Source organism: Phasianus colchicus, chromosome Z, assembly GCF_987193195.1.
Source record: "Phasianus colchicus chromosome Z, bPhaCol1.hap1.1, whole genome shotgun sequence".
NCBI lineage: Eukaryota > Metazoa > Chordata > Aves > Galliformes > Phasianidae > Phasianus > Phasianus colchicus.
In genome coordinates this window covers 60,359,215-60,373,233 of record NC_143476.1, presented here as the reverse complement: position 1 = coordinate 60,373,233, position 14,019 = coordinate 60,359,215, and the positions used below count along the sequence as shown (strand labels likewise).

At 38.5% G+C, this 14,019-nt stretch overlaps 1 protein-coding gene across 6 annotated transcripts in view; it reads right to left on the bottom strand.

The window, feature by feature from the left end:
* Nucleotides 1-14,019, bottom strand: part of NFIB (nuclear factor I B) — a 172,575-nt gene that overhangs the window by 157,457 nt on the left and 1,099 nt on the right. For all 6 annotated transcript variants that reach the window (XM_031609952.2, XM_031609954.2, XM_031609953.2 and 3 more), the window contains exon 2: nucleotides 8,239-8,770. In XM_031609952.2, the coding sequence (XP_031465812.1) occupies nucleotides 8,239-8,770 (532 nt within the window). The remainder of the gene's footprint in view (nucleotides 1-8,238; nucleotides 8,771-14,019) is intronic.

The following is a 14,019-nucleotide window of genomic DNA, read 5'->3' as shown; positions in this document are numbered from 1 at the left end:
TGTTTTCTGAATATGGCAGTATGGCTGACTAAAAAGTAAATTGCAATACTAGATTTAATATATATTTCTCATAATCAACTTTTTTTTTTATTTATTTATCCTTTATGAAAATCTGCATAGCATTTCAGTTTAATGTATCTTGAAGATTGGGAAGTATTTTCAACAACTAAATATATAAAATTTTCTATTGTCCAATATCTTCAAATAATATGGAATGTATTTACTTGTACACATAATTTGTGTTGTCCACTATAAGAAAAATATTTATTTATTTATTTATTTATTTGCTCAACAAACACATTGCTGTTCACTAGCTGACTTTGCTGTTCTGTCTCCAAAGGAGAAAAGGGGAACCACTTTATTTCGTTTCAGCACATATTTTTCAGGGAGGAAATAATTAGAAGTCCTCTTCAAGCCACAGAGATGCCCTTAGTGAAGACACTTTTGTAACACTGAAGGCACTGGAAAATGTAAATTTCCCCTTGCTCTGGATATATAGTTATTGTTAAAACACCCAAGGTTTCTCTAAGGGAAGAGTTTGATGATCGGTTTTGCACTATTCTTTGCCCAGAGCTATCACAGTCATTTCTCCTAGTTTCAATTCTATTTCTTAAGGTTTAAAAAACGAATATTTTTAAAGATCCCAAATAACATCAGTAGTTAGGCAGGACACAAAATTAAAAAGATCCCAATGTCTGGACAATTTTAAGTAACTTTTTTCTATACGAGATGGAGTACAAGGTAAAAGAAGGATGTGACATCGGAGTCTTGGGGCATGCAGGAAAAAGCTGCAATAATTATGCTGGCTAAAATGGTCCAATATGTTATTTTTGCTAAACATACTCCAGACTTCTACCTCTTTCATAGACAGAATCCCCCACAAAAGCCATGTCTGAAGTGCCTATCTCCCACTGACTGTGAAAAAAAACTAGAACAAAAGTCACACACCAGTAATGAGGCACCAAAGAAACAGCTAAAGAAATATATTTGGGTGGGGAAAAAAAAAAAAAAAAAAAAAAGCACATAAAAAGGAAAGGAGGGTGGAGAAGAGAGAAGGACACTAATATTTTTATAAATTAAAATGTAGTGGGGGGGAAAAAAAAAAAGATTAACAGCTGTGCGAGAGGAATGTTCCCCACGTCACACAGTCACACACAACTCACTGCTCTCAGACACTACAATAAATACACTCAAATCAACTCTCTCTTCTCTTGGACAAAGCTAATAATCTATGATTTACTTTCCCATTATTAGCTTCTGAGACTTTCAAACTGCTTTTAATCCAACCCTCATTGCCTAGAACTAGGTTTTTAGCAGGTGCTTCTTGAAGTGATAGAAAAATAAATAAATAAATAAAAATTAAAACAAAAGAGAAAGACGGAGGAAAATCATGTAGCCTCTCCAAAAAGAATGGCGGTTTCCTTTTCACATTCACTAAGCATCTGAAATGTGTTTCCAGACAAGGGGTTTCTTCTCCAACCCAAAATGGAAGTAATGACTCTGTTCAGTTAAGTTAGCCCTTTAACTTGATCCTGAGATAATCCCATTCGAGTGACTGCAGCAAAGCAGCATCCACCATCCTGCTGGGACTGGAGCTCCTTAGGACAGTTGCTGGATTATTCTGCTTGGCATTGAAGTGCGCAGCTCCAAAGACCAAACCTCCAGCCAGCCACCATTCCTCCAGCTTTCTACACTGCTCCCTCACTAAAAGCAGGGAAAAGGGGGAGAAGGAAAAGGCAGGGAGAAGGGAAGGCTGGAAAAAGCTGTTGGCTTGACAGCAGACTGGTGTAATAAACTTCAGAATCCAACATGCAGTGGTATTACTGTACATTTTATAAAGTTTTCACAGCTACAACAAATTCAATATGCATAAAAATTAAGAAATTTAAAACATAGATCTCTACTGTTAAGTGAAGTATTTCCTTCACAAATTAGTGACCTTATTTATAGTTTAGAAGCATTTTGTTTGTTCCCAGTATTGTTCTTCTGTCTGAAACTATCATGAAGCAAGAATTTTCTGTTTTCATTTCTATTCTTTTCTTTACTTTACAGCTTCTTGCTGTTGATCTAAATGTGATTCATAAATTAATGCTGACTTCTAAATTTTCAACTAGTTGCACAAAATTTATTTAACCGTAAGCTTCCTTTGTCTTCAACACAATTATGTCATTTAACCCTGTGAAAATGACCTCCCTGGTGTATGGAGCAGGAAAAACTGAACAAGCGAAAAACAAAAGACTCCTTCCTAAAACATATAGATAGATAGATAGATAGATAGATAGATAGATAGATAGATAGATAGATAGATAGATTTCATTTCTGATTTCAATGTTAAGAATTCCCTTTTTTTCCTCACAAATCTGTCATATTACTTATAAAACTTGAATTTGAAAAGAGAAAAATAGACATTTGGGATTCTTCAGTTTTACTCTGTGAATGGTAGGTGAGTTTTTCCAGCGTTAAATTTCCCGTGACTTCATCCACAATATGTCAATAATCATCAATTGAAAAACATAATTATGCCCATATATTCAAGAAATTAACTTCCATTTTTTAATGACAAATGTCTTCTCTGTCTGTAATTTTCAGCACATTTGACACAGTCAACAAAGTAGTCATCCCACATTTCACATCAGAAAACTAGAAAATAAATCAACGAGGCTTCCTTCTCAGTTGACACAAGGAGTGTTTTAAAATTACATTTTTTGCATGCCTGAATAAACTCTAATTGCTCAAAGTAATCCAATGTTTTTAAAATGTTTATTATTTCCTATCAGATTCTCAAACTACAACAAGCTCCTCTTACATGAGAGTAAATGAAATACAAACTCCTACCTCTACTCCTGCACTGATTAAAATCTGATATTTAATGCAGGGGATAAGCATGCCATTTCAGTGTCAAAGAAATAGTCTGCAAGAGCATACAGACACCTATAGGGTAAAGGCAGTAATAATCTATATTTCCTGTTCTCTGTGGAATTAACAATTTGCTATGTAAACTCCAACAAATTGCCCTGTGCTTTGACATATCTTTCTGGAAAACAGGTAAAATGTTTCTTCCCATATAACTGTAAGGTACTAAGAAGGAGGCAAATAAGTTAAAGGATGTAGGAACAATTAGCAATTCAGCGGATTGATTGATTATTTTAGGCCTATTTTTTCTTTTTATTAATTGTGTGTGGAAGCATCAGTGCACTCAAGAAACACAAACCCGCATCCAAATTCTTTCAGCATTTGGACACATGAATGTTACACACATTCTACAGAGAGGATATCACTTAAACAAAGTTCAGGGTGTGATTTCAAGTGGAATTTCTTGCGCTCAAGGCAAACAGACAACAACAACAAAAAATGCCGTTTTAAAGTAGAAAAAAATATTTTTATTACATTGCTACATTCTCAATTTCGTGTATTTACTAAAGCTAAACTGGATGCATAACATAAGAATGACTGCAAAGACTTATTGGAAAAACCAAGCTTCCCATGAAAAGGAAATAACAAAATGCAAGAAGCTTGATAAGAGGACTATGCCACTGATCTGCTGGGAGGCCACTGGCCCATTCTTGCAGTTCAGAGGCATCGCCTTTGAGCTATGCAGAGTCCCTTCTGAAAGAAGAACACGCTGTCCAAAGCGAGACAGCACATCCCTGCTACCGGCTCTGCCAAAGAGAAAAGTCAGCATCCCAGCTCAGCAAGGGATCGCTGACCCCTCAGCGCTTGGCTGGGCTGGAAACAGCTCCGGATGCACACAGGTGCAGCAAAGGAACGCCCACGCTCCGGATGGGCCCCAGGCAGCCTGCGGCAGCCGTCTGGTGTGCGGCCTGCCAACCTGCTCCTCGGGTCTCCCCAGGTGCTGGGCAGATGAGTCCGCAAGGCGAAGCTCCCCCCTGCCAACCTGCAGGGAGCTGGCCTCTCCCGCCCTCTCCCCCTCTTGACGTTTTTCACTCCCCTTCCTCTCTCCCACGACCTCCGGAGACGCAGGACACAGCCTGGTGATCCCGGGGCTCGCATAGGCCAGGCTTCCTTCTGCGCAGCCCTTTGGGAAGGGCTTGCTAATCCTCCTTATTAATTAATGAGATAATAGCAGTTAACCGGAAAGCAATATTAATGCTATCTAGGAAACTTCCAGCACAAATGATTTAGTCTTTTCACCAAATTGCTGGTAGCAGAAATCCTGCAGCTGGAACAGCAACATCTTGATGTGTAAAGAACTTAAATCAGGAGTGCCTGAGCAGTACCAGACGTAGGACATCTGCATCTATTTTCTGCTCTCATTCTTGGATATTTTAAAAGATCCTCCCCTCAACTTCAGATTTTATTAACAGCTGGGGATGCAGGCTCCCTCAGTTATATCAGTCTTGCACAAGGACAAAGGAGATTGTAAACAGCAACATGACTGATCTGAGAGATACACTCCGAGAGGCACATGCATTAAAACACTTTAAAATGTTTACCATTTACATTTACCGTTGCTTGAGTCCTTTATACTCCCAAAGTATTTCTCATGCCTATTATGCTTCATTCACTATCTGCTAAAATGCTTTGCATTTTATTTATGCTGCCAGGAAGAAAAACAGCAGAGACAACATGAGGATCAGGAATTCTGCAGACAAGATCCATTGCTGTAGATATTTTATATTTTTTAAAAAGAGCGGTGAGATTTTTTTTTATTTTTTTATTTTTTTATCAGCCATTGTAAGTCTAAGCAAAACATCTCTCAGAAGAAGGGATTTATATTATCTGGGTTCTGTTGCAGCAAACAAGTACTGCAGCTTTCATTCACTGATTGTCAAAAACTTTCCAATGTGCCCACTGCAATGCGGATGCCAACCAACGAATCAAAGGCATTCAGCAACTAGACAAAGAGGGTCTGATGCCAACCTCGGTGCCACTGGCAACCATTATTGGCATCAAGCACATTGTCTGCCTTTTTTTTTTTTTTTTTTTCCTCCTCTCCTGGCACTTGACAAACAAAATGGCGGTTCTTGTAGCAACGGGAACGCAGCATAAGCACTGCACTGATTGAGTCAAATATCATCAAATGATTTTTTGGACTCGGACACATTTCATACCAAATGACAGACACTCTGTGATGCCAGATAAAAAGAGAAAGAATGAAAGCGTGAAAGAAAAGAGAAAGTAAAAAAAAAAAAAAATCATTTTTATCATTAGAAACAATACCCATGACATTTTCAAGGTTTAGGCTTTTTAAAAACTCAGGGGGAGTAGACAGGGAGCTGATGCAGAAGCAGAGCTATGTAGAAGTGTATTACGAACAAAAATTATTTTGACACTAAACACTGATTACTGTGTCCTTCCAATTTTCTTCCTCCATTTCAGTCAAAGGAGCAGCTTTGTAACCTATGTCAAGCCTCTTTTTTTTTAAAAAAAAAAAAAAAAAAATCCTAAAACACAAGAGTATCTTAGAAAGGGAACAGGGGGAAAAAGATGCTGAATTCTGACAGAGGTGGGCGAAAAGGAAAACCAGATAAAGTTGGTCAACAACAAAACTTGATAGGTTAGAGCTTAAGTCCTTATTTCTTACTTCAAGGCAGACATGGAAGTAGTCATTAAGAACTGAAAGGATTACTGACACTTCTAGATCTGGAAATTGTCAATATATTGTAACATTACTCTGCACTGCAATGCGGATGCCAACCAACAAATCACAGGCATCCTAGGCTAAACAAAGAAGGTCTGATGCCAATCCTGGTGCCACTGGCAACCATCACTGGCACTCGAACTATCCTTCCTCCTCCTTTTTCCTCTAATCTTCTATTATAAAGCAACAAAAAACAGGCTATTTGGCCCCTTTCTTCATTTTGTGCGTTAATTCCTTCGTATTTCATTCAGTCATTTGTTTCAATTTCTCTGCTTAGTTTTTATATGATACTATTAGGCGGATTTTAGTATTCTAAAATAGAAATACAGAGCAAAACAGCATGCGTAAAATGCAGCATTTTGGTTTACTTCGTGCATATCTTTTTCAAGTCTGATGTTCTCACTCAAGTACACTGCAGTGTCCAATTAACCTGCATTCACTGAGGACAGAGAATCAAAGTGTGGCAAAATGGGGAAAAAATACACAAAGATAACTTAACACCACTTCTTCAAGAAGAGAGCAAACTGATGTTAGCAGAAGTTTAAATGTGAAGCAGCACAAGAGATACAAAATACATGCAGTTTGCAATAAACAAAGGCTTCTGCTAAGGGTAGCTTGGTACAAAGAAATTAGCCAGTTTCATCTTCCAGTATATTCGCAGAGTGGCTTCTTGTAACCTTTGAAGTTATATCACAGCACGCTTATCTTTCTCATTTCATTTAGGCAAATATTTTGAATAAACTAATATTCTCTATTTGCTTAAATCAATAAAATCAGCTATGTTCTGCAATTCCTTCTCCAGTTTCAAGCTATGTCTTCCAACAACTTAAAATCAAGAGTGTAGGAGTACCATGACCCCAGCCTCTTTGGTTCAAGAGCTACTTAAACTATTTTGCCTGCCTTTGTACTTTCGACTTTTACAGGCAGGTAAATCCATTAGAATTAATCAGTAAGTTAGGTTCTGCAATATATGCATTCAACCTATGATTCAAATTTTTCTTCACAAAAGAGGTTTGAAGATAAAAAGTGTTTGTAATTAAACTGTTAAGTGTAGTGCTTTCATAGAAAAGGTTCATGTTTACCAGACTGTTCTGCTGCTTATAGTCACTGCAGAATATTTGAGTAAATTGTCAACTGCTGTGGAGAAAAAATATATATATAACGGCAAGAGAAAAAAAGAAACACAGATTTCCGTGACAAATAATTTTTTTTAAAAATTGAACCCTATTTATACATTCATGTAAACATGATGCAATACTTGGTGACTAAACTTCTAAAAGAACAATTCGTTGAAAATAAAAAGGTTGTTGTGTATCGACTCTTTTAAACCACAAGTACCTGCTCAATAAAGACATGCAATTCTACTCCTCTGTTACTAATAAAATCTATTCAGTTTCTTTTCCAGTTAGATCCGTAGTTACGTATGGGGCATCAGATAACAGACTGCCATCTGCCCTTCTGTGAGCCATTTCTGCCTACTACCAGGCCAAGCCATGAAATGGCCCGCCATCTGCAGCTGGTCAAACTTTCCCTGGTTTAGATCTGCAGCTAAGAAACAAATGTATTATTGCTACTTATCACTCAGCAATATAATGATGGCTAGAGGATGACACAATCACCGAAAAGAACCAAAATTATCCCACAAAGAGAAAGTGCTTTTCAGAAGGCTTAGTATCAGAGAAAATCCTTCATCGACTTACAGCCATTTTCAATTCTGGGGGACCTGCTCACAAATATTTTTTATCTGAATAAATAATGTCACTAGCAAGTTTCTCCCTCATATATGATTAACAGAATAATAGATTTTACATTAATTTCACAAATTAAATAAATAAATAATAGGTAAATAACTTTTCTGCAATCTTCCATATAAAATTAAGTATACTGCTGCAACTACGAAAACAAAATTTTAGAGGAAATTTCTCTTTTAGTATTACAACCTGGATCTTTGTTTCAAAACTCTGATAGGAAACACGAGCTAGCAATGTCAAAGATGAATAAAACGTTAAATATGTATGCTGTAATTTTGCCTATTTACTATTTGCTAACCAGTATTTTTTCACGTTTTATTTTGAGAACGTTTGCAGTTGCTCTCAAAGTTTTAATAGCTTTATCAATTTAAGGTTGAATTCTTGGTTATTTGAAACTGAAAAAACAAGAATAGTTATTTATACTATTTATCATGATTGTGCTACTGCACATGCCTGCATCTGTACTAACAGTACTACAGGGAAGAAAAAAAAAAAAAGAACTTCAAAAATAAGAATAACATTTCCTGAAGTCATAACTGGGAAAATATATATATATTTATATACAGAGAGAGAGAATCAAATTTTGAACAGGGAAAAAAAAAAAAAAAAGGGAGGAACTGAAAAACTACCTTGAGACATTCTGCTCTCACTTGAAAGAGAGTGAGAAACATATGCTAAACGTACACATAATTTGTACAGGTCTGTAGGAGTGAGTGTGTCTGTGTGTATACATGTATACATGCCGATTTATATATGGATATGTACCCACGTTACGTATAGAGACCACAGAACAATGTTTCACTGGAAGACAGCCCATGGGGGAAACGGCTGCTTGGAATCCGAGTTTGACATACTAACATAGAAACACGACAATCTGCTTCCTACCTTGCTCCTGCACGTAGTATGCCAAAAACAAATCAAGCTCCTTGACTGATACTGTTATGTGGTGTGGCTGGACGCAAAGTGCTGGATTTGTGCAATGCGGGGATTTCATGAGCCGCTCTCCATCCGTACTTTCCAAGGGGATGCCTTTGAACAGGATCACCATGACTAGATCCAGACGCCAGACTTTGTCAGCCTGTCTCAGGCAGTCGATCCTCCTAATCTTACCCTTCTGGTCAGGATTGGACAAAACACAGCACGGGTGCTTCTTCCCAGTCACCGTGAGCACAAAATCCTCCCGGAACTCTTGGCGAATATCTTTGCGCAGCTTGGCGAGGAGCCTGGATGCCCACTTCTGTTTAATTTCGGGCTTTTCGCTTAGTAGCTCATCCTTGACTGCTCTTTCCTCGTCCTTTGACATTCGTTTCTCATGTTTTTTGAAGTACTTGCGCTTTCGAGCCTGGAGGTTGAACCAAGTATAGGCAATTGCACGGACATGCGGAAGAAGTGCCTCAATGAACGGGTGAAATTCATCCTGTGGAGGGAAGTGGAGGGGGAAGAAAGGAGAGAAGAAGAAAAGTCAGTAAACTGTCATAATCAAAACAGCATCAATAACGATTTCTGAAAATCTTAAAGCGAAATCCAAGACAAAGAGAATAAACATTCAATATTTACTTAAAATTTACACAAATTCCTGCATAACACCTTTGATGTGATTACCATCACTGTCAGACAACAGACAAAATTACACGGAAAATCTCATTTTCCGATATTTCACTCTTTGAGAGAAGCATCTGAGGGTTTTATTCTGTATGCCTCCCCCCACTTCATCCTACATCGCTGTAGAGACTACATCACTGAAAAGAGATGCTATCAAGATGTTTTGTTCCGAACATTTAAATATCTGAGTGAACGACTAGCATCAAGAAAAGTACCATTGCACAAAGAGGACACTATACGGTTCTAAAAAATCTGAGCAGAAATGTTCAGAACGCTGAAGTGAATGCCACAGTTCATTTCTCTTCTCTGTGGCACAGAAACACAAAGCATATACATGCTCAGTGTAATGCCACACAGTTCCCGCTTTTGGAGCATGCTCTCAGCAAGAGCCTGCTGGTGGCACAAAGAGCATGCGCCATTAAACTTGATCCATTTTCTTATCAAACGTCCAACATTCCAGCACTGAAACGGCACCATTCCAGTGGTGGTAACTAGAGAAACCAGTATACAGTAAGGAAAAGTGGGGAAAAGGCACAGCATGTTGTACACAAACCCTGCACAGAAGCTTCTATACTTTCAACTCTTCGGGCTTCCCTCCCACCACCCCCAAACTCTGTAAAATAAAAGTTTATGAAGTCGAGAACAAAAATTACATTAATTTTCTCCTGGCAGCTTCACTACGGGTTTTGAAGCCCCACAGAGTCAGTTAATTTGTTAACCGATCACATGAGTGTGGCAATTATTCTAAACCCCTTAAAAATCAATCTGAGGTGTACAATGAAAAATGGCAACTTGGCACAAACTTTGCATTCTTTGTGTTTCTGCATGCTGTGGCAGAGTGACATTACGAGTGCACCGCTGGTCAAATGCTGCTTTTGTGAAATCCTTGCCATTTATTTACAGTTCCGAAATATCCCTTCCTGTCATCTGGCTTCACCTGAAGTTCTTATCTTCTGCCTGACAGCAATATGTATTGCGTTAAGGAGGTAATGCTTGGTTGTCATCTACAAGCACATCCTATAGCAATTAAATTAATTCGTCTTGTCTGCTTGAAGAACCATCCTACACATCCATGTTCATCTCTAAATAGGCTTTTTCCAAAAACGAATGGCCCTTCTGTGAACAAATCCGATGTTCAAAACAGCGCAATCTGCTTATCAAATGCTGCTGCATTTTTGTTTGCAAGGCAGACCTTAGGGGAGATATCTCCCTTTCTGCGTGCAGGCATATTTAGTTTTAAATACCAAGCAGATCGTTCATCACACTGAGCTGCACGGTGCAATCAAACTAAACCCAAATCTTTTCTTATACAATTATATTCAAGAATACAATTAACTAACTAATATTTTAGCTACGCTGCTAGATGGGGAATGAATTATGCTTAATCAGAAGGCTGATTAACTCCATTAGGTAAAAATGATGAAAGTATAACTAATGGTCTCAATTATACAGAGTTCAGACTGCCATTGTGGGAGCTCCGGGCCAAGAATTCAACATTTAAATCTTCAAATTTCAAAGTCCAAAATTTCCTGAGTGATATAAAAATCTACCATAACTGCTTACCTCTCTCCCTTCACCGCCCCCAAGACAAACTGAAAACAGCACAAAAGTTGCGAGCAGTTTACCTATGCCCACATTACCTTAATAGAGGAAGGGAAAAAAAAAAAAAAAAAAAAAAAGCAGAGATGCAATATCAGGAGATAGTTCGGGGCATAAACGACTGCACTACAGTACCATGCTTGACAAAGAGCCACAAAGGCAATAATTAAACTGGCTAGCAGTTTCCAGCGGAGATCTGAACAATTCTGATACTATGCTGGCACATAAAACTAGGCCGTGGAAAGAGTTAAACCACAATCTGTTCTTTGTGTGGGAAGGCAGTACTGCTCTGAGTAACCACAGCCCATGATAAGGCTTCATGCGCTTTCCAGTGCCATGCTTTTTTTTTTCCTCTCTTCTAACTACCAGAGAAAGTTTATTTTTTCATTTACAAAAGCCATCTTACAACATTTAAATAAAACGCTATTAAAATTCTAACTTAGCATAAGCAGGAAGGCCGTGTGGTGTTAAGTCTTTGCAATTAGTTTTAGACTAAATAAAGCAGATTTCCTACAGATCTTGAAAATGGTGACATCTGGGGTTAAAGGTGAGGCAAGGAGAAAGGCAGGGGGCTGAGGAGCTGTGGGAGAAATTATTTTTTTTTGCCCCACTACAGTAATTATGTCTGAAACAGACTGCAGCACTATAGCTTAAAATGGCAATGAAATTAACGTGCAAGTTCTGCGCTAATAGAATACTGCAGACCCAGTTTTCATTTTTAAGGAGAACATGGCAAACTCTTCCAGAATGGCTTCATCTTCAGGTACTTCACATACTGTTACCAGTAATAGCCAATAGCATTTTACATCTATGAAAACTACACAGAATTTCTTGTTTTTAAATTCCACTCTCTGGTGATTGAATGCTTTCCTTAATTGAGGAATTTAAAAAAAAAAAAAAGTAAGAAAAAGAAACACCTTTTTAAAGCCGAATTGATGCTTTTCTTTTTTAATATCACAGAGTCCTAAATCTATAGATACATGCAAAAGATTGTGAAGGAGAAACGTAGCAAAGTAGATCCCGTTCTAAAGCAATATTATCGGATATCTTTGAGAGATTCATTGTGCATCCGGAGTCCTTCCAAATGAAACATTACTTGACAAGAAGAAGTGCCCATAAAAATGATCTTAAATGGAGATTTGCAATTAATCACACACTTTCTCCACTACACCTCCTAAAAAGCCATCGACAGATTTTTTTTTTTTTTTTGTCTTAATATTCTTACAGGCAATATTGAGGGGGAAAAAAAAAAAAAGATTTTTATGTGGCACTTACCCATGTACTATAGCTGCTCTTCCAATAAAGTGATTTATGGAGGTAAGATGTCATATCCAATGGCTCAGGTGAACCATTCTGCACTGACCGCTTAAATTAACATGGAAGTTATTATAGGATAACTATGCAGTTTGTAAATAAAGGGAAAATGCCCATTGTCTAATTGTAGCATAATGATGATAGATAGGCCAGGTTTTCTTTTTGGAAAAGGTAAAGGGGAAGTGAAGTACTACTCTCACATTTCCCACTCTGACAAACTTTGTATCAGTTCATCCAAGTTTGGACTGAAGACCATGCAATAAGTCTACAAGACAGAAGTCCAGAAATTTTACACCAAAAACTTCAGGCACTCCATTTCCCCACATAGATTTTCTTTGTGCATAATGAAAGAGCGTATTCTGAGGGGAAGAGAGAAAGACAACATATTCAGAGTTTCCTGGACCACCATAACATAAAAATAAACTGTGGTAAAAATATCACAAGAGCCCAAGCACTTGAAGGCATGCGGTAACTGCATCCTATCATGCCTCAGCAAGAGGGATGAATGTAGTTTACACTCATTCCAAAACAGGGAGAAAGGCACATACGGGGGGACGGGAAAAAGGACACCCTTACCCACCTATCCCCCCCCAAAATTACATTGCTTTTGCTAAGCCTTCCTTCTTCCTTGAAGTTACTTTACAGCCACCAAACTTTATACTGACACACTGGTGGGCAACATCTGATTTGCCAATGTCTGTCTTAACTCTGTACTTATGGATTTTAGAGTTGAGCTTACAAGATGCTCCGGCGCTGCACTGGTACAAATTGAGTTGTGCTCCTCGTGCAGGCAGCCTGCTTCAAACAGGTGCTCTGTGTTTAGAACTTCTACTAAAATATTTTCTTCTGAGCATACACTTCCACAGTCAACGTGCATTTGTGCAGAGCCTTCGAGATCGAGAACACAATGGAGAGAGCAATTCCAGCGGTGTTCTTTCTACTCAGCTGCAACCCAAAATTATGGAAAGTGTGCATTCTCTTTTTCATTGTAACCTCTTTTTTTTTTTTTTTTTTTTTTAATTTAGGGAAAGATAATTTCAAAAATGCTCTCCTGGCTGCAAAGAGACAGATAAAAATTCCAAATTAAAATCAAACTGCTGTGATTTCGCTGCATGCATGTGCCTCTACGTGTGAACCGCTTCTGCACGGCAGATGCTGCAGCATGACTGTAACGTGTAAAGCATGAAGTTATTAACACGCAGGAGCCAGGAACTGCTTCCTTATATCTGTGGCTGCAGAGTGCAATGCTGTGTTTCTGTACATGCCAAAGCATGGCATTTTAATAAAGATCTGCGGAGTGAAGAAATCTACTGCACCTAGGAGCCCAATAAGCGAGCATATGGGAAAAAAGATGTCACGAGAGCAGAAAAGAGCAACGTGAGCTGCGCGCTGTGCGAGAGGTGGTGGTGGAAACGTGTGTGCTCTCAGTGCAAAAGCTGCTGCCTCAAGTTGTACTCTGAGGTACACACTCCAGCACAGAGATCTTGCTTCCTGACAGTGATTTTGCAGGACACAGACCGTTATTTTCTACTAATGGAAGATTCCACCATAAGTAAGTATTTACTGATGTGTACCTGCAACTGTACATCTATCTGCTACACAACGTGCTTCCTACACGCAGCACTTTTTCTTTTGAAGAAGAAATACTCCTGCAATACTCTTTTCCAGCTTTGCTCCACTGAAGCTCACGTTTGCTTGCTGAAAATATCCATATCTAAGTCAATCACGCTCAGATGCCAAACAAAATATAAACAATAAAAAATGTGTCAGCCAAAAAGCTACAGGACTGTATCCAATCACTGAATAAGCCTTATCATTGTTTCCATCTCCATTCACAATTTATGAATACTTCAGTCCTTTTGAATTACAATGCTTTCTAATTGTCGAATAACTTAAATCGTATTTATTTATTCACCGTGCAGCTATAAGCGCGGTATTGGCCGCTTAATTACGGCGCACACGAGACGTTACTTTCGCACGTTTTCTTCTTCTTGAGCTATTTGTCGCGCCAATGTGGAAGCAAGCAGTTATCACTTCATCAGTTTACATCACATCCTCCTCAGACAGACTTTCACAAACGCTCCTGAAAACTGTCCCCTGGCTCTGCGCATAGGGTTTTCCCTTCGCAAAACGCTCCGGGGCCGCGGCGTT